Source organism: Piliocolobus tephrosceles, chromosome 20 (assembly GCF_002776525.5).
Source record: "Piliocolobus tephrosceles isolate RC106 chromosome 20, ASM277652v3, whole genome shotgun sequence".
Classification (NCBI taxonomy): Eukaryota; Metazoa; Chordata; class Mammalia; order Primates; family Cercopithecidae; genus Piliocolobus; species Piliocolobus tephrosceles.
The window spans coordinates 7,394,177-7,415,381 of record NC_045453.1 but is presented as its reverse complement, the minus strand read 5'-3'; the positions used below and the strand labels follow the sequence as shown (position 1 = coordinate 7,415,381).

The window sequence follows — 21,205 nt, the reverse complement described above, 5'->3', positions numbered from 1 at the left end:
TATATATATATATATATATATATGTATTTTTTAATATTTTATTTTTTGGAGACAGGGTCTTACTCTGTCACCCAGGTCACCTAGGCTGAAGTGTGACACAGTCATAGCTCACGGTAACTTCACACTCCTAGGCTCAAGTGATCTTCCCACCCCAGCCTCCCATGTAGCTGAGACAAGGGGCATGCACCACCATGCCTGGTTAATTTTCTTTTTCTTTCTTTCTTTTTTTTTTTCTTTTTCTTTTCTTTTTTTGAGACAGAGTCTTGTTCTGTTGCCCAGGCTGGAGTGCAGTGGTGTAGTCTCAGAATTTTTAACGTTTTTTGTAAAGACCAGATCTTACTCTGTTGTCCAGGTGGTCTTGAACTCTAGGCCTCGAGCAATCTACCTGCCTCAGCCTTCCAAAGTGCTGGGCTTACAGGTGTGAACCCCCTGCCCAGCATTTTAATGAATCTCAACTGTTAAAGCAACAAAAATAGTTAGAAAATAGATCCCAAAAGGATAATACGTGTTCCTGTAGATTAAGTTCATGGGTGAGTTTTATTTCTTTTCATATAGATATAGATATAATTTTTTTTTTTTTTTTTGAGATGGAGTTTCGCTCTTGTTGCCCAGGCTGGAGTGCAATGGCGTGATCCCGGCTCACCGCAACCTCTGCCTCCCGGGTTCAGGTGATTCGCCTGCCTCAGTCTCCTGACTGGCTGGGATTATAGGCATGCGCCACCACATCCAGCTAATTTTGTATTTTTAGTAGAGACAGGGTTTCTCCATGTTGGTCAGGCTGGTCTCGAACTCCCGACCTCAGGTTATCCACCTGCCTTGGCCTCCCAAAGTGCTGTGATTACAGGCGTGAGCCACCACGCCCAGCCTCATATGTTTTTTTCCAAATTTCTTCAGTGAGTACATAATTAAAAACTAAATTAAATTAACTTGATTGATAAGAAGATAGGGGCAGTGGAAGTAAATTTGGCAGTGCTCCCCAGACTTCCATGGAGCAGATACATCACAGAAGGGAGTGACCTTGTTAGCTCTGTCCCCTTGACTCTTGCTGCTTGCTTTCCCCTGGCTTCCTTTGTGGCAGCCCAGGGTTGCCTGGGACACTCTGAGAGACGCAGGCCAGGACAAGGTCTGGGCCATTGTATTGTGATGTCCTTATTGGAGTGTTGGCTGGGAAACACAGGTCTTTGGGCAGGGTTGATATTTAGTTTAGTGGAGCAGCTTAAGTTTCACTTTGAAGGCTGTTGCTTGGGCAAAGTGTACTCTGCCTTTCAGTGAGCTAATTAAAAACTCCCTCCCTGGGAAGTAGTCTTCATTAGGCTTTAAAAAGGAAAACAAACAGATGCTAATAGATGGTCCTGCTTTTTCACTGTTGGTGTTTGTCAACAGTGAGATATTCCCAACTAGAAATTCTTGAAATTTGCCACCTAAGGGTTCTTCCAGCTTTCCTTATGCCACCAAAAAAGGCCATATGACAGGACTTGCTCGCCAAGGAGAAAGAAGGATCAGTGCTATCAGAAGGTATTCAAGCATGATTAAGAATCCAGGCTGCTCTCATGTTAGACTGATCTGGTGGCTAATCCCAGCTCCACTGTTTCCTGGCTCTATCACCTTGGGCAAGTCACTTAACAGTTCTAAGCCTTAGTTTCCTTATGTGTAGCATGGCGATGAAAGAGTGTCTACCTTATAGAGTGAATGTAAAGAATGAATGGTATGGCAGATGGTATGGAGGCATGTAATAACTGCCCAGGTGGTGGTGGTTGCTATTCTTAATAGTATCCTCCCTTTCAAAAGATCCTTCAGATCATTTGAGCCCAGGAGTTTGAGTGCATTGAGCTCTGACCACGTCACTGCACTCCAATCTGGACAACAGAGCGAGACTGTGTCTGTAAAAAAAAACTTAAAAAATAAGAGACCTCATGATTGTTAGCATCCTTATAGGCCTTATAGGGAGGCCTGGGAGGTTTCAATGAGGTTCTCTTCCTGGAGCCTAGCCTTAGAGGAACAATGGAAGAGTGATGATCCTGAGGCCTGGTGATCCCATCACTTCCAGTTGAGGTTCCTGTGGGCCAAAGCCCTGCCAATGGAAGGAGTCATAGAGGACTCAAGGACCCAGTTTTTGTCAGGTCAACCCAACTTCAAAGCCTGCTTAATCTAATTACCAGCTCTGTAGCCTTGAGCAAATCATGCAGCCTCAAGAGCCTCAATTTGATCCCAGAATATCTACCTTCTAGAGATAACGGAGGAATAAATAAGAAATATAAAATGCTTAGCATGCTTCCTTAGCAGAATCCACTCAATAACTAGTTGCTCTGCCCTTTGTTATTTTTATGGTGCAGACAGATTGAGATCAAGAGGGTGGCACAGTGATGCAGTCAGAACATGGGGTCTGGAGTAAAACCATTTGGTTTAAATCCTGTTGCTCTCATTCACTAGTTTCGTGACCCCAGGCAAATAACTTATCTGTCTTTCAGTTTCATTATCTGTAAAATGGGGACAGTAATTGTATCCACTTCATGGAATTATTGAAAGGACTAAATGACTTAAGGCAAGTAAAGTGCTTACAGTCATGGCTGGAACAGAGTAAGTGCTCAATAAATTTTCATCGTTATCACTGATATGTACTCAGCTCTGAGAGAGGCTGCCCTGTTAAAAGAGCACACTTGGCAAGGAATGTCATACATTGGCCCTGCCCCCAGGAACGCCTCCTCCTCCTGGGCAGTCTCACTTGTTGCCCCAGACCCTGGTGCAACTTCCTCTTCTGATAGTCCTGTGGGACCTGAGCCCTTTTGACTACATTCCAGTGTGTCTCTGCCTGTCTTGGTACAGGTCATCATCTGTGACCCAATCTCTTTGTTCTCTGATTACTCCACTTGAAGTCCCTGTCCTGAACCAGACCCCGTGGCCCCACCTCATTACATTCCTGCTCAGTCCTGTAGCTGTGCCGCCCACCCAGGCCCAGATCACTGTAAGGTGCAGTCCCTGGAGCAAAGTATTACCCCAGGTCTTGCTAAGGCTTGTTTTGGCCCCCACCCTGACACAAATAGAGAGTTAGAAGACATAACATATTCAAAGCTAGATTGAGTAGATAATGAAATTTCCTGATACTACAGCCAATGTACATACACATTTGACTGATTTACTCTAATATCCCTAGGATAAGGCTAAATATCAAGGCTTGTATAGAAAGCCTAGTGCCTGCGCATCTGGGCTGCCCTAGAAAATGGTAGGTCATATCATTTTGGGGTAAAACTCTTAGTCCTCTTGGCACAGTTCCTTTTGGTTAGGCAAGCGTGATGCCCTAGCTCTTGCCCACATGAGGCTGCCATTTCAGACATGATTTCAGGTATCCTGTCTGGGCCTGTAGGTAGATGTTTTTGGATGACTGTGCAAGCTAAGCCCTCCGTGATCTGACTCCTACCTGCTTGCTGAGACTTTTTGGATTTAACTTTTTTTATGTTTTTAGACGGAGTCTCGCTCTGTTGCCCAGGCTGGAAATGCAGTGGCATGATCTCGGCTCACTGCGACCTCCACCTCCCAGGTTCAAGCGATTCTCCTGCCTTAGCCTCCTGAGTAGCTGGGACTACAGGCGCCTGCCACCATGCCCAGCTAATTTTTGTATTTTTAGTGGAGATGGTGTTTCACCATATTGGCCAGGCTGGTCTTGAACTCCTGACCTTGTGATCCACCTGCCTCGGCCTCCAAAGTGCTGGGATTACAGGCGTGAGCCACCACACCCGGCTGGATTGTAACTTTTTATTGAAGTATGACATATATACAGAAAAATGTATAACTCATTAGTGTACAGATACATGAATTTTCACAAAACGGTGAGTAACCAGCACCCAGATTAAGAAACAGTGGTACTAGCATCCACAGGAACTCCTTTTGTGTTCTCTTTCCAGTCACTCCTCCCAGCTCTTGCCCTGTTTTGGCTATATTGAGCTAATTACAGTACCCACCCCCTACCCCAGCACACCGTTCTCTCTTGCCCTCCTGCCTGTGCACAGCCTTGGACTGCCCGGCCTCACCTACTCATTGTTCAAAACTCAGGTGTCAGCCTCCCCTGATGGGCTAGGTCTGCTTCCTTTGTACTTTCCTCCTCTATTTTGTAATTGTTTACTGGGAGCTGCCTGAGGATGGAGACTATCTGAATCACCAGGTTTCCTGGCACCCAGCATACTCTTTGTATAGAGCAAACTCCAGAAATGTTTGCTTATTGCACAGTTTGTTTAAAATATTTGAAGTCACTTCTCACTTTCCTTGATCTTCTCTGACTCTGCCTCAAGCACATATCATTCCTCCTCTGCCTTCCTAACTTCTTTTTACCCCTTCTAGCTTTTTTCAAAACACATAGCCCTGTCTGAGTCTCCTGCCTGCCTCCATACTTGCCGTCACTTTTGCTCAGGCTGTGCGTACGCCCCGTCCACACCTGTCCCAGCATCCCGCACCCAGACTTCCCACACACCAACCTACTGACTGTTGCAGCACCGTGTTTCTGCCCCCAGACTGCGGGCCTCAGCCCTGCAATAGTTCACAGAGAGCATTCTCTGTGCCAGCCCCCTGCCACAACAAACCTCCAATCGCTATTCTGCAGGCTCTGCTTTATTTGAGTCAGATTTGTTTTGTGTTTTGCCCATGTTCATGACTGTGTATTACACTTCATAAGTTTTTCTTCCTCAAGAACATTGGTTTCCTTTAATATTCTTGTATTTTTAAAAAGGATTTCATATGTATTGCTGAATGATATTCATTCATTCATTTCTTCATTTGCTCATTTATCACATGTGCCAGGAACTGTGCTAGGTGCTGGAGAGCCAAAGTTAAGATAAATGTATTGCCCTTGAGAAACTCACAGAGAAATGGGGAGAGAGAGAGGAACATACGCAGATTATTATAAGATAGCATCGGTATTGAATGAGATAGGCTTATTAACACAGGGATTAAGAGTGGGTACCAGAGTCACCTCTGTGGTTTTGGTCACATTACTGAAGCTTTCTGTTTCTGTGTCTTGGTTTCTTGACCTGTAAAATGGATAGCATGTGTGGTTTTTATCTCAGTAAAGCTGTTATAAGGAGCAGAAATAGAGCTTTCACAGGGCTGTTGTGATGTTTCCTGAGGACCTTTTTGAGTCAGGAACTGTTCTCGATGCAGAGGATACAGTACAGTGCCTGGCACCTAGGAAGTGATCCATAAATGTCAACTATAATCACGGTTGTTACCACCTTTGCTTGGGCTCATAGACAAAGTGACCTTTCACCTGGCTATCGAAGGAATGGTTTCTACTTGAAAAAGGGCAGAGAAGGATGGCTTAGGCAGAAGGAATAGCCTAAGAACAGACACAGAAGAATGAAACAGCATGTTGTTTTCAGAAATTGGGAATAGTTCCAGTGTAGCTGGAGGACAGGGCGTGTGTGGAAGAGTGGTGAGAGGTGAAACTGGAGAAATGAGACCCAGTGGTGAAGGGTCTTGTTTGCTGTTGGAGTTTAGACTTAACCCGATAGATGAAATGGAACCATCAGAAGCCTTTAAAGACTGGCTTGCCACAGTCTAAACTGCTTTAGAAGATTCCTTTGGTGCTTCTGTGGATGGACTTGGTTGAGAGGCGATTGGGAGACTGCTAAGGAGGAGAGGGAAAGGCTGCTAGAGAGAGATGACGAGAGCAAGAACTGAAGGGATAAATGCTCCACATTTATCTGTGGATCCACAGGGCTTGGTGACTGGTGGAGGAAAGAACATGGGAGCTGGAGGGTGAAGGGTTGTCAGGGTATCTGGCTAGATGTTGATACGGTTACTGACAAAGAATAGCAGGAGGAACAGATTTTTCCTTCCCAAAGGCTACTTCAGTCTATGGAAGGAAGACTGCTTCTTCCTGATCCTAGGAGCAAGTATTCTAAAACTCACAAGTCCATTGGACTAGGCTGTGAGCCTCTTTTTCTCTCTTGGGCCTTATAAACAGTCAGTTTCAGACAAGCAATTATTAACCTCAGGCAATTAGGGCAGGAGATGGCTGTGTTTATTTCACTCCTTGTGTCTCCTCCGGGAGAGAGAGGAGAAAGTCATGTGTTTGTTTTCACCATACTGTGCGAATGGATGGAGTTGGAGCATTAGCCTCCATCCTCTGGTAACAGACACATGGACCTCTTCTCTCGCCTACTCCCAATCGGTAGAGAACCATGTTAAGTCATAAAGTTCTTTTCAGTGTTTTCCCTCTCGGCCAGTTTCCCACCAAAACATCATTCAGATTTTTGACCCAATGAGAGAATCAATCCCTAGCTCACCCTAGCTGTTGGACTCCAGAACAGCACCTTTCCCACTACTGCCACCTCCCTATCCCAGAGTGACCTGGTTCTGAGTCTAAAGTCTGTGGCTCAGCAGATGTGCACATGCCACTGCTGGGGTCACAACTTAGCTGAGCATGATCCTGTTCCTATGCAGTCGTAATTATGAGTACCCTGGGTACAGGACATCATGACTGGCACTGTCAATATGGCAAGACATCCTCCCCCCCATAGAATTCTGTCCTGTTACTTCTAGCTTCTTTCTTTCTCTGCCTCCCTTCTACTTTCTGTCAACTAGGGTTGTTCTAGCTGATGAGTTTCCTTGGTTTGAAGAATAAAGCACACGAAGTTCTTTTCTCTCCACTCCCTTGTCTGTGAAGTTGTCACGTTTATAACCCTTTGTCTTCCAAGGTAGTTTTTAGATGTTTCAAGTATACAGACCACTTTGGTGGCAAAAGATCTCGTCAATCATCTCTTCCTGTTTGTCTTTAGAGCTGGATTAGCAGAGAGGTAAAACTCCTTGGACTGGAGTGACTGGTTCCTCCTTTTGTGAAACACCATTGAGAGGATGTGTTATTTTTATTTTTTTATTGAAACAGGGTCTTACTGTGTCACCCAGGCCGGAGTGCAATGGTTCAGTCTTAGCTTACTGTGGCCTCAACCTCTAGGGCTTAAGTGATCCTACCACCTCAGCCTCCTAAGTAGTTGGGACCACAGGTGTGTGACACAGCACCCAGCTTATTTTTTTTATTTTTATTTTTGTAGAGATGGGGTTTCACTATGTTGCCCAAGCTAGTCTCTAACTCCTGGGTTCAAGCAGTCCTCCCACCTTGGCCTTTCAAAGTGCTGGGATTACATGTGTGAACCACCATGCCCAGCCTGTTATTTTCAGTAAATAGTTGACCCCACACTAATGAGAGTGAGCATGGATATTGTCATTTTAGAAAACATCATTACAAGACACCTGTTGGGCTTTATACCTTGGACCATCAATTGCACCCTACTGATTTCTGGGCCACTTGGAAACTCCTGTTGTAAACTAGGGCTGTCTATCTTTAGTTTTAGAGTATCCTGTTGTCTTAAGGGAATAGCTATTTTTTCAAAGAAGTTAGCTTTTTTCTAATGACAAAAACAAAGCATGTTCATTTTAGAAAGTTTAGAAAATGCAGTGAAGCAAAAATGAAAAATTGTTCATAATTCCACTACTCAGAGATAACCACTATGAACTTTGTGGCCTTGGCTTTTAGTCTTCTATTTATTTATTTATTTTTGGTAGTCTGAAACTGGGCAATTTACAAAAGAAAGAGGTTTAATTGGACTCATAGTTCCACATGGCTGGGGAAGGTCTCACAATCATGGCGGAGGGCAAAAAGCACTTCTTACGTGGCGGTGGCAAGAGAGAATGAAGAAGAAGCAAAAGCCGAAACCCCTGATAAACCATTAGATCTTGGGAGACTCATTCACTATTACGAGAATAGCATGGGAAAGACCAGCTCCCATGATTCAATTACCTTCCCCTGGGTCCCTCCCATAACACATGGGAATTCTGGGAGTATCATACAATTCAAGTTGAGATTTGGGTGGGGACACAGCCAAATCATACCATTCTGCCTCAGCCCCTCCAAATCTCATGTCCTCACATTTCAAAACCAATCATGCCCTCCCAACAGCCCCCCAAAGTCTTAACTCATTTCAGCGTTAGCCCAGAAGTCCACAGCTTAAAGTCTCATCTGAGACAAGGCAAGTCCCTTCTGCCTATGAGCCTGTAAAATCAAAAGCAAATTAGTTACTTCCTAGATACAATGGGGATATAGGCATTGGGTAAATACAACCATTACAAATAGAAATTGACCAAACCAAAGGGGCTACAGGCCTCATGCAAGTTGGAAATCCAGCAGTGCAGTCAATCTTAAAGTTCCAAAATGATCTTCTTTGACATCGTGTCTCACATCTGGGTCATGCTGATGTAAGAGGGGGCTTCCCATGATCTTGGACAGCTCCACCCTTGTGGCTTTGCAGGATATAGCCTCCCTCTCAGCTGCTTTCACAAGCTGGTGTTGAGTGTCTGTGGCTTTTCCAGGCCCACAGTGCAAGCTGTTGGTGGATCTACCATTCTGGGATCTGGAGGACGGAAGCTGTCTTCTCAGCTCCACTAGGTGGTGCCCCAGTAGGGACACTGTTTGGGGGCTCCGACCTCACATTTCCCTTCCACACTGCCCTAGCAGAGGTTCTCCATGAGGGCCCCGCCCCTACTGCAAACTTTTGCCTGGGCACCCAGGCTGGAGTGCTGTGGCACAGTCTTGGCTCACTGCAACCTCTGCCTCCCAGGTTCAAGCAATTCTCCTGCCTCAGCCTCCCGAGTAGCTGGGATTATAGGCGCCCACCACTACGCCTGGCTAATGTTTATTTTTAGTAGAGACAAGGTTTTACCATGTTGGCTAGGCTGGTCACGAACTCCTGGTCTTGATCTGCCTGCCTCGGCCTCACAAAGTGCTGGGATTACAGACTTGAGTTACTTTGCCTGCTGGCTTTTAGTCTTCTAAAAAATGTTTGTGCATGTTTTTTTATAAAAGAAATGATAATATATGTCTCTTTTATAAACTTCATTTAATAGGATATTATAAACACCTTTCTGTGTCATTGCATATTCTTAATAGCATCATGTTTAATGATTCCATAGTAGTCCATTTTACATAGGAAGTGAGGACATTACTAATAAAATTAATATACTTTCGTTTGAAAAAAAAACATGACCTGAATTGGCATGAATGTAGCAGGTAAGAAAGGGCTGTTGTAAAGAGTGATAAGTGTTGCAACAGTCAAAGGGATGGGTTTCCAGCTCTGAATATCATAAGCAATAATTGTAGGCTTAATAAATTGGTACATTAGATAGGACATAGATGTTAATAGACTTGATCCTTTATATATCTTTGGGTTGAAATTTTGTAAAATCGTTCTAGGTCTCAAAATTTCACAAGATTTATGCCTGTAGTGTCTCAGGTTGCCAAAGGTAGATGGTTTTGACTTTCTTGGTTTTCTTTCATCGGAAATCAAGCCAAGAAGCTCTGACTGTGTGAATTTGCATAGCATCTTGTGTACCAGGAGGCACTTGGCAGGTGATTATTTGAGCAGTTATGGAAGGTTTTGTGTTGAGAGGGACTCACTGAGTCTAATCATCATTGATGAGGCTGGATTATTCCATACGTTTCTTTCTTTTTACAGGCAGTGCTTTCCTCAGTGCTATTTTTCTTGCCTTAGCGACATACCAGTCTCTGTACCCCCTTACCTTGTTTGTCCCAGGACTCCTCTATCTCCTCCAGGTAAGCGCTTGCTGGTCAGAAGCCAGCACCTAAGTGACATTTAATACATGGCCTGGTCCCTGCTTGGGGGAAGGAAGGGCATGGGTTAGTAAAGGCAGCAGGAAGCTTGCTCCTAGTTGAAAATACAAACACATAGAAACTTGACTAACTTTAAACAAAGTAGGCTTAGTGATCATTAAGTCCCAACTACAATAGACCTCCCCATATCTGCAGGGAATATGTTCTAAAGCCCCTAACGGAGGCCTGAAACTGCATTTGGTACCGAACCCTATGTATACTATGTTTTTTCTATCTAATAACTAAGACAACTACTAAGTGACTTAATAGGCAGGGATGCACTAGACAAAGGGGCGATTCATGTCTCGAGTGGGACAGAGCAGGATAGCGTGAGATTTCATCACACTACTCAGAATGGTATGCAATTTGAAACTTATGAATTGTTTGTTTCTGGAATTTTCCATTTTAGTACCGCAGTTGACAACAGGTAACTGAAACCATGGAGAGTGAAACCTCAGATAAGGGGGGCACTACTGTATGCATATCCTTGCGAATGTATAAGTGCATTTTATTTTAGATATTTGCAAATGCAACTATCTTGCGTTTTTCTTTTCTCAACTAATGATCCCCTCTGAGCTCATTTCTTTAACTTTTATTTGTAATAACACCTTGTAAGATTCTTACAGGACTTAAATGGAGTATGTGTATCTGATATAATGCTTGGAACATTGTGGGTGATCAATAAACATTAATTGAAGAATACAAATAGCTGACATTTACTGAGAATGGATTACACGTCAGGCACCATGCTAAGCACTCTGTAGGCATCATCTCATTTTAACCTCATAAGAACTTTATGGAGTAGGTCATATTATTAGTCGTGTATTCGTCTAGTATTAGCCATATTAGACACATGAATTGAAACTGGAATGTTGAGAGGTTAAGTCACTTAAGGTCACAGGACCAGCGAGTAACATTGCTGAGATATGAACTGTGGCCATCTGATGCCAGAGCTTGCTCTCTAATCATCTTTTTCTACTCAAATGAGAATAGTACATGTTTCTTCAAGAGGAAGTAACTGCATGCAGGCCCCACGTTGTCCAAATCTATTCTTACAAGAGAAATGTTTCTTGAAAGTGTACAGGTGACAGTGCCAGGACTTAGACCCAGAAATGTCTGATTTCGGAGTCTTTCTTAATCTCAAGCACTGCTAAAGCTGAGTATATATTCCATTTATTGAAATAGGCCATATGCATGTTATTTTAAATGATTTCATAATATTGTGTTGACGCAGACAATGATTCATGGTTTGCTTGATCTTTTTCTTACTTGGGGAATTTGAGATATGTCTTTATTTATGTTTGAGATATGTCATTTATATTAATTGTCACTAATATAAATAATGTAGAAATATTTTTTGTTTTTTTTTGAGAGCAGGGCCTTGCTTTGTCACCCAGGCTGGAGTGCAGTGGCACAATCTCAGCTCACTGCAGCCTCCATCTCCCAGGCTCAATCAATCCTGCCACCTTAGCCTCCTGAGTAGCTGGGACTACAGGCGTGTGCCACCACACCCAGCTAATTTTTTGTAGAGATGGGATTTCACCATGTTGCCCAGACTGGTCTTGAATTCCTGGGCTCAAGCAATCCACCCACACACCTTGGTCTCCCAAAGTGCTAGGTTTATAGGAATGAGCCACTTCACCCAGCCAGAAATTTGTTTTTATTTGTTTTCTCTCTTTTTCTTATTTTTGAGACAAGGGTCTCACTCTGTTGTCCAGGATGGGATGTGCAGTGTCGCAGTCACGGTTCACTGCAGCCTCAACCTCCCGGCCTCAAGCAATTCTCTCACCCCACCCTCCCTAGTAACTGGGACTATGGGCATGCACCACCACACCCAGCTAATTTTTGTATTTTTTTGTAGAGATGGGGTTTTGCCATGTTGCCCAGGCTGGTCTCAAACTCCTGGGTTCAAGCAATCCTTCCCCCTTGGCCTCCCAAAGTGCGAGGATTACAGGTGTGAGCCACTGTGCCCAGCTTGAAATTATTTTCTTCAAGTATGTTGCTTTAGCTAAATCACTGGACCCAAGGTGAAAAGTTGTATTGTTCTTATTAGGCAATTATACCAGATTGTTCACCAGAAAGACTGAACCAGTTTGCAGTGCCACCATCAGTATCTAAAGAGAAGTGGACCACTTGCCTCCCCATCTGCCAGCACTGACTTTTCAAGTTTGATTTATGATTGCCAGTTTAGTAGATGTGTCACCATACTGTGAAGTTATTTTGCTTTGATGTTCTCTCTGTATTCTTGCTGAGTTGAAGCATCTTTCCACATGACAATGTGCTGCTTGTATTTTCTTTTTTATTTCCTATTTATGGCTTATTCTTTAGAAAGTCTAAGCACTAAGAGTATATATAGCCAGACTTTTTATACAACTATGTATCAAATAAATAATATAGTATATTTATTCATACACATGAATGGACCAGAAATTTAAAAATGGTTTCTGAGCTTGTCCAACCTGCAAAAAATGACTAAGTAAATGAAAGAAGATAAAAATGGTTTCTTAAGCCAATCTCTATGCACCACTTTATATAAAACAAGTTCTGTTTAAAACTAAAAGAAATTTCCTCCTGACACTAGTGGACAGTACAACTGATTCATGCAGTCAAGCAGCTCCTCTACCAATATTAACTAAGTACCTATAGTGTGCGAGATACTATGCCAGACTGCAGACATAAAGCAATTGAAGGATGCTGAGCAGGTGAGTGCTCCAGGAAGATTGTTTTGGCAGCGGCCTGTGGGGTAGATGGAAGTAGGAAGAACTGAAGTTGGGAAAGCTTAGAACATTGTACTAGATCAAGTCAGAGGGGTAAATTGGGGGTCCAAACCAGTGTCAGAGGAGATGGAGAGATGAGAGACTAGATGCAGGGGAATTCTAGGAGGTAGAATCAGCTGTGCTTGGCAACTATCTGTATATGGGGACAGTGGAAGAATTTGAGATGAACTTCAGGATCCCATTTATGCAGAAATTAAAACTCCATCTTCCACTATATTTGTATATATATTTTTATAAGTATATGAAGTAGCCTGATGTATTAGTCCATTCTTATGCTGCTATAAAGAACTGCCCAAGCCAGGCGTGGTAGCTCACACCTGTAATCTCAGCACTTTGGGAGGCTGAGGCAAGTGTATCACTTGAGGTCAGGAGTTTGAGACCAGCCTGGCCAACATGACGAAACCTCATCTCTACTAAAACTACAAAAATTAGCCAGCCATGGGGGAGCGTGCCTGTAATTCCAGCTACTTGGGAGGCTGAGGCAGGAACATTGCTTGAACCCGGGAGGCGGAGGTTGCAGAGAACCTAGATCGCACCACTGCACTCCAGATGAAGTGACACTCTGTCTCAAAAAAAAAAAAAAAAGAAAAGAAAAGAAAAAGAACTACCCGAGACTTGGTTGTTTATTTATTTATTTATTTTTGCTGATGGTACATGAAATACTTTTTTAAAATTGTTTTAAAAAATTTTACTTTAAGTTCTGGGATACACGTGCTGAACATGCAGGTTTGTTACATAGGTATACATATGCCATGGTGGTTTGCTGTACCAATCAACCCATCATCTAGGTTTTAAGCCCCACATGCATTAGGTATTTGTCCTAACGCTCTCCCTCCTCTTATCCCCCACCCCGTGACAGGCCCTGATGTGTGATGTTTCCCTCCCTGTGTCCATGTGTTTCCATTGTTCAACTCCCACTTATGAGTGAGAACATGTGGTGTTTGGTTTTCAGTTCCTAGGTTAGTTTGCTAAGGATGATGGTTTCCAGCTTCATCCATGTCCCTGCAAAGGACGTGAACTCTTTTTTATGGCTGCATAATATTCCATGGTATATATATGCCACATTTTCTTTATCCAGTCTATCATTGCTGGGCATTTGCATTGGTTTCCTAGTCTTTGCTATTGTAAATAGTGCTGTAATAAACATACGTGTGCTTGTGTTTTTATAGTAGAATGCTTTATAATCCTTTGAGTATATACCCAGTAATGACATTGCTGGGTCAAATGGTATTTCTGGTTCTAGATCCTTGAGGAATCACCACACTGTCTTCCACGATGATTGAACTAATTTACACTCCCACCAACAGTGTAAAAGCGTTCCTATTTCTCTGCATCCTTGCCAGCATCTGTTTTTTCCAGACTTTTTAATGATTGCCATTCTAACTGGTATGAGATGGTATCTCACTGTGGTTTTGATTTGCATTTCTCTAATGACTAGTAATGATGAGCTTTTTTCATGTTTCTTGGCCACATAAATGTCTTCTTTTGAAATTGTCTGTTCATATCCTTTGCCCACTTTTCGATGTTTCTTTTTTTTTTTTTTTCCTGAGATGGAGTTTTCCTGTGTCACCCAGGCTGGAGTGCAGTGGCACGATTTCAGCTCACTGCAACCTCCGCCTCCCGGTTTCAAGCGATTCTCCTGCCTCAGTCTCCCAAGTAGCTGGGACTGTAGGCATGTGCCACCATGCCTGGCTACTGTTTTGTATTTTTAGTAGAGACAGGGTTTCACCATGTTAGCCAGGATGGTCTCAATCTCCTGACCTCATGATCTGCCCACCTCAGCCTCCCAAAGTGCTGGGATTACAGGCATGAACCACCACGCCTGGCCTGTTTTTTTCTTGTAAATTTGTTTAAGTTCCTTGTAGATTCTGGATATTAGACCTTTGTCAGATGGATAGATTGTAAAAATTTTCTCCCCTTCTGTAGGTTGCCTGTTCACTCTAATGATAGTTTCTTTTTTTTTTTTTTTTGTCTTTTTGAGACAGAGTCTCACTCTGTTGCCCAGGCTAGAGTACAGTGGATCCCGGCTCACTGCAAGCTCTGCTTCCCGGGTTCACGTCATTCTCCTGCCTCACCCTCCTGAGTAGCTGGGACTACAGGCGCCCGCCACCACGCCCAGTTAATTTTTTGTATTTTTAGTTGAGACGGGGTTTCACCGTGTTAGCCAGGCTGGTCTCGATCTCCTGACCTCATGATCTGCCCGCTGGGATTACAGGTGTGAGCCACCGCTCCCCGCCATGATAGTTTCTTTTGCTGAGGAGAAGCTCTTTAGTTTAATCAGATCCCATTTGTCAATTCTGGCTTTTGTTGCAATTGCTTTTGGTGTTTTAGTCATGAAGTCTTTGCCCATGCCTGTGTCCTGAATGGTACTGCCTAGGTTTTCTTCTAGGGTTTTTGTGGTTTTAGGTTTTACGTTTCAGTCTTTAATCCATCTTGAGTTAATTTTTGTATAAGGTGTAAGGAAGAAGTCCAGTTTCTGTTTTCTGCATATGGCTAGCCAGTTTCCCCAGCACCATTTATTAAATAGGGAATCCTTTCCCCATTGTTTGTTTTTGTCAGGTTTGTCAAAGATCAGATGGTTGTAGATGTATGGTGTTACTTCTGAGGCCTCTGTTCTGTTCCATTGGTCTATATATCTGTTTTGGAACCAGTACCATGCTGTTTTGGGTACTGTAGCCTTGCAGTGTAGTTTGAAGTCAGGTAGCATGTTGCCTCCAGCTTTGTTCTTTTTGCCTAGGATTGTCTTGGCTATACGGACTCTTTTGGGGTTCCATATGAAATTTAAAGTAGTTTTTTCTAGTTCTGTGAAGAAAGTCAATGGTAGCTTGATGGGAATAGCATTGAATCTGTAAATTACTTTGGGCAGTATGACCATTTTCATAATATTGATTCTTCCTATCCATGAGCAAGGAATTTTTTTCCATTTGTTTTGTCCTCTCTTATTTCCTTGAGCAGTGGTTTGTAGTTCTTGAAGAGGTCCTTCACATCCCTTGTAAGTTGTATTCTTAGGTGTTTTGTTCTCATTGTAGCAATTGTGAATGGACATTCACTCATGATTTGGCTCTCTGCTTGTCTATAATTGGTGTATAAGAATGCTTGTGATTTTTGCACATTGATTTTGTATCCTGAGACTTTGCTGAAGTTGTTTATCAGCTTAAGGAGTTTTTGGGCTGAGACGATGGGGTTTTCTAAATATACAATCATGTCATCTGCAAACAGAGACAGTTCGACTTCCTCTTTTCCTATCTGAATACCCTTTATTTCTTTCTCTTACCCGATTGCTCTGGCCAGAACTAATACTATGTTGAATAGGAGTGGTAAGAGAGGGCATCCTTGTCTTGTACCAGTTTTCAAAGGGAATGCTTCCAGCTTTTGCCCATTCAGTATGATATTGAGACTTGGTCATTTATAAAGGAAAGATATTTAAGTGACTCACAGTTCCACATGACTGGGGAGGCCTCAGGAAACTTACAATTAAGGGGAAGCAAACATGTCCGCCTTCACATGATGGCAGGAGAGGTGCCAAGCAAAGAGGGAAAAGACCCTTATAACCATCAGATCCTATCAGGAGAACAGCAGCATGGGGGTAACCATCTCCATGATTCAGTTACCTCCCACCGGGTCCATTCCATGACACGAGGGGACTATGGGAACAACCATTCAAGATGAGATTTGAATGGGGACACAGCCAAATTATATCACCTGGGCCTTGTGGGTCATAGTCGGGTATTTGGAAATCAGTGTAGTCACATCCAGGAAACAAAACCACCTGTTTAAATATGAAGGAGGGGTCAGGCATGGTGGCTCACGTCTGTAATCCCAGCACTTTGGGAGACCGAGGTGGGTGGATCACCTGAGTTTAGGAGTTCGAGACAAGCCTGGCCAACATAGCGAAACCCCGTCTCTACTAAAAATACAGAAATTAGCTGGGCATGGTGACTGGTGCCTGCAATCCCAGCTACTGGGGAGGCTGAGGCAAGAGAATTGCTTGAATGCGGAAGGTGGAGGTTGCAGTGAACTGAGATTGCGCCACTTAACTCCAGCCTGAGTGACAGAGTGAGACTCTGTCTCAAAAAAAAAAAAAGGTGAAAAAAAATGTGAACATGGAAACAGAAGAGGAAATACTCTTTTTTGTTTTGTAACAGGGTCTTACTCTGTCACCCAGGTTGGAGTGCAGTGCCGTGAACATGGCTCACTGCAGCCTAGACCGCCTGGGTTCAGGCAGTCCCCCTGCTTCAGCCTCCTGAGTAGCTGGGACCACAGGCATGTGCCACCATGGCTGGCTTATTTTTTGGTTGGTTGGTTGGTTTGTTTTTAGAGACAGGGTCTCACTTTGTTGCCCGGGCTGGTCTTGAATTTCTGAGCTAAAGCAGTCCTCTCGCCTCAGCCTCCCAGAGTGCTAGGATTACAGGCATGAGCCACCACAACCAGCCTAAAACTATTCTTTAGGGCTGAGTTTCTGCCAGACTACTAAGTGGATCCTTTGAAGTTGAGTTTCACAGGGATCCATAGGCTCCAAGGAGAGAAGCTAGAACTAATGGTTGATTGGTACAAGAAGCTTAGTATAAGGTAGTTCTGTGACAGAATGAGATGTCCTAAGTGAGGTGAGTTCCCTGTGAATCATGATGTTTAGGCCAGAGGCTGAATGGCCACTTGTTGGGGAGTTGTAGCAAAGCTGTGAGTACCAGAGTGAGTGGCTGGACCCTGATCGGCTTCAGAATGCTTTCTACTTCTGAATCAAAATGGATTTGATTATCTCTAGGAGCTGACACATCTGCTCTTGACATTCTCTTTTTCTCCAAGTTTTTTTCGAGCCCTACGTAGGCATAGACCTCTAGGAAAGGTGGTGTAATGTAGTATGTAAGAGCACAGCTTGACTGGGACATCTTGTTATGACAGAAAGCAAAGTAGTCCTCAAAGTCTAACAGGACTAAGTCAGAAAAACACTGGTACCAGCTGAAAGGGGCTCATACCACCCAAATTTGGGAATTTCTGAGCATCAAAAGAATGACAACCAGCAATTATAAAACACTGGATAAAAATCCATGTGTTTGGCTGGGCACGGTGGCTCACGCCTATATTCCCAGCACTTTGGGAGGCCAAGGCAGGCGGATCACTTGAAGTCAGTAGGTCAGACCAGCCTGGACAACATGGTGAAACTCCTTCTCTACTGAAAATACAAAATGAACCATGCCTCGGGAGGCTGAGGCATGAGAATCGCTTGAACCCAGGAGGCAGAGGTTGCAGTGAGCCGAGATCGCACCACTGCACTCCAGCCTGGGCCACAGTGCAAGACTCTTGTCTCAAAAAAAAAAAAAAAAAAAATTCATGTGTCCATAGTGGTGCTCACTAAAAGGGCAAGAAGAGAAAAAAAATACATAGACCATCATCAGATGTGGCTATTTTACCAGTTTCTCACTCTGAAAGTAAATAATTAAAAGCGAAGAACTAAGCAATTACTCTGCCTTTTAAAAAGGAACCATAGCTGGGTGCAGTGGCTCATAGTGGGTGTAGTGTTGGGAGTCCCAGCACTTTGGGAGGCTGAGGCAGGAGGATCACTTGATCCCAGGAGTTTAAGACCAGTCTGGGTACAACCCAGAAGCACAACTCCGTGCAGTCCCATGGCACAGACTCTGTGCACAACTCTGTGCAGTCCCACAGCAATGTCTAGGGGGGTACTTATGACCCCTGGAGCTGCAGAAGGTGTTTGTTACATTGTGCTCTTTTAGCTTTGCCATCCTCTGATGGCTTAAGCATTCCACATCTCAGTATGACAGCCCTCTGTATCCCAACCTCTTGTTTGGCGTCCAGGAAGTATCAGGTTGCACAAATCAATTGGAGATGGTAAATGCAGGAGATATTATTGCTGATGAAAGTGGCTGTCAATGGGATGGAGATCTGGAAAGGGGATCGAGCGGGAAGGTGGTCTTCCCCTGAGTTCGGTCATTCCTGGCTGAACTCTTATCTAAGGTCCCACCATCAAGGCATCCCTCTGAAATCAAGCTGCTTCTCTCCAACATCTGGCTGCTGCTTCTCTCTCCTTCTCTGCCACTCCGCTGCCAGTGGAGCCTGGGGTTTTTATGAGTACAGGATGCGGGGCAGGGCAGGCCAGGGTGGTTTCTGAAAAGGCAACAGGGATGTGAAGTTCTCCCTTTAGGTCAGGGGTCCAGGCTTGAGGGTGGGGCCCTCACCAGGAACTGCCCTTTTCTACCCAGTATTTCCCTGCCTGCTGTCTGTATCACATGGATGCTGAAATCATTGGGTGAATGGTTTTTAGAGAACAGTGTATTTGCATTTGCATTGTGTCAAAACATTATTGCCTAGTCCCCACCCTCTAGATTCTTTGCTAGAGGGAAAAATACATATTTATGGCCAGGCTTAGTGGCTCACACCTATAATCCCAACACTTTGGGAGGCTGAGGCAGGTGGATCACGAGGTCAGGAGTTCAAAACCAGCCTGGTCAAGGTGGTGAAACCCTGTCTCTACTAATAATACAAAAATTAGCCAGGCTTAGTGGCGGATGCCTGTAATCCCAGCTACTCAGGAGGCTGAGGCAGAGAATTGCTTGAACCCAGGAGGTGGAGGTTTCAATGAGCTGAGATCATACCACTGCACTGCAGCCTGGGTGACAGAGCGAGACTCTGTCTCAAAAACAAAACAAAACAAACAAACAATCTTTACAAAGGCATATCCTGGTAGTCACCACCTTAGCTAAGTAATCCAACTCTTATCACTTACAGTGGAACAACTTGACATGATATACTGCTTGGCATCATGCACTACAAAGTACACATTATCAACTCTGAAGTATTCTTACCCAAAAAGTTACCCTTAATGAAGCCTTAAGATCTGACTTTTGGTTTTTAGGAAATAAAAGAGCAGAGGAACGAGTTAAATGACACCACAAGGAAGCAGTAAGACAAACCAGAGTGTACTATGGTGTTTTAAGAAAGCTGGTCTGAGTCTGTTCAAAATGTCAATGTCATGAAAAAGAAAAAGTGGAGAAACCGTTCTGGACTAAAGAGACACAATAACTGAATGGAATGGGAGAGTCTTGATTAGATTTTGGGTTTAAAAAACAACTATAAAGGATGTTTTGGGGGACAACTAGAAAATTTTGAAGATAGGTTAGATTCTAGATGATGTTAGGGAATTTTTTTTTTTTTTTTTTTTTTTTGAGGTGGAGTCTCACACTGTCGCCTAGGCTGGAGTGCAGTGGCATGATCTCGGCTCACTGCAGCCTCCGCCTCCCGGGTTCAAGCGGTTCTCCTGCCTCAGCCTCCTGAGTAACTGGGACTACAGGTACCCGCCACCACGCCTGGCTAATTTTTTGCATTTTTAGTAGAGACGGAGTTTCACCATGTTAGCCAGGATGGTCTCAATCTCCTGACCTTGTGATCTGCCTGCCTCAGCCTCCCAAAGTGCTGAGATTACAGGCGTGAGCCACCGTGCCGGCCGGGAATTGTTAATTACCTGGATGTGATGATGGTATTGTGGTATGTAGGAGAATGTCCTTATTTTGGGCAACTGCGTGCAGAAGTGTTTTGGGGAGAAGTGTCATGATGTTTTCAACTTTTACATGGTTCAGCAAAAATATATGCATGCAGAAAGATAAAATAAGGCAAGGTATTAATGTTTAATCTAGACAGATACATGGTTGCTTATTGTATTCTTCCAACTTTTCTGCATGTTTGAAAAAGTTTTTAAAAAATTTTTGTAATAAAAAAGAGGGAAATAGAGTACAGACTCTGATGTCTTGGTTTGGACACTTATTAACTCTGTGACCCCGAGCAAGTGACTAACTTCTCTCTGCATCTGCAGGGATAATATAATAGTCCCTACTGCAAAGGGTTAATACATGTCAAGTGTTTAGAACAGAGTCTGATGAGGGCTCAGTAGGTATTAGCTATGATTACTAATATTCAAATATTCATGAAAGGACATGATCATCAGTTTGTGGGGCGATGAGGGGAAAAGAAAATAGTTCATCTTTTGAAGTTAGAGGAACTGTAAAAGTTAGTTTGTACTTCCTCCTTTGACACTATAAACGTGCCTCTATTCTGCTGGTGGAATTTCTAGAGAGTCCTGGTGTCTGATCAGTGCCAGAGGTGAAACTATTCTTCCTTTCCTTCATGAGACACAAGATCAAAGGAAGGGGACGCTGCTTCTGGCTCCCTGGTGAGTCACTTATGAGAATGGTAGTTTGAGCCCATCTTGTTCCCTCTGGCAGCTCAACTCTTCCTCTGACCTTGGCTTAGAGCCTAGTTTCCAAATCAGAGAGTTTAAAATGTTATGATTTGATAGCATGCGGAAAAAAAATAGAGAACCCTAACATGCTTAGGGGCAGGAGCCTCCAGTGAAGGAAAGCCGAGTGCACAGGACTGAGAAGCTAAAGCTGTAAGGCTTCAAGGGAGACCAGGGGAGGCTTACCGAGATGCTCATGGCGCAGTCTGGGAAGTTTCTAGTTTCCGCCTTCCTTTTGCTTGGGATTCCTAAAGACTTGGATTCCCTTGGATGGTTTGAGGCCTTTGTTTTCTTTCAAAGACAGTAGCAGTCACTAGGGGAAATTACCCTGTGAGTGCTCTTTTGGTTTTGCTTTAAATCCAATCTGATCTTTTCTTATCTTTGAACTGAAAACGTTAATCCTGTGATTTTTTTTTATCCTTTCTGGAGCTTGGGTCAGGTCATGTGATGGTAGCTTACACCAGAGGAGCCAAACTCAGTTATTTCTTGATAACGGGTCCTTCCCCAAGCCCTCTCTGGGGCCATATTTAG

General features: G+C 43.7%; 1 protein-coding gene across 4 annotated transcripts in view; it reads left to right on the top strand.

The window, feature by feature from the left end:
- Positions 1-21,205, top strand: part of PIGU (phosphatidylinositol glycan anchor biosynthesis class U) — a 118,939-nt gene that overhangs the window by 41,155 nt on the left and 56,579 nt on the right. For all 4 annotated transcript variants that reach the window (XM_023220475.1, XM_023220473.1, XM_026455255.1 and 1 more), the window contains exon 7: positions 9,498-9,595. In XM_023220475.1, coding sequence (XP_023076243.1) covers positions 9,498-9,595 — 98 coding nt within the window. The remainder of the gene's footprint in view (positions 1-9,497; positions 9,596-21,205) is intronic.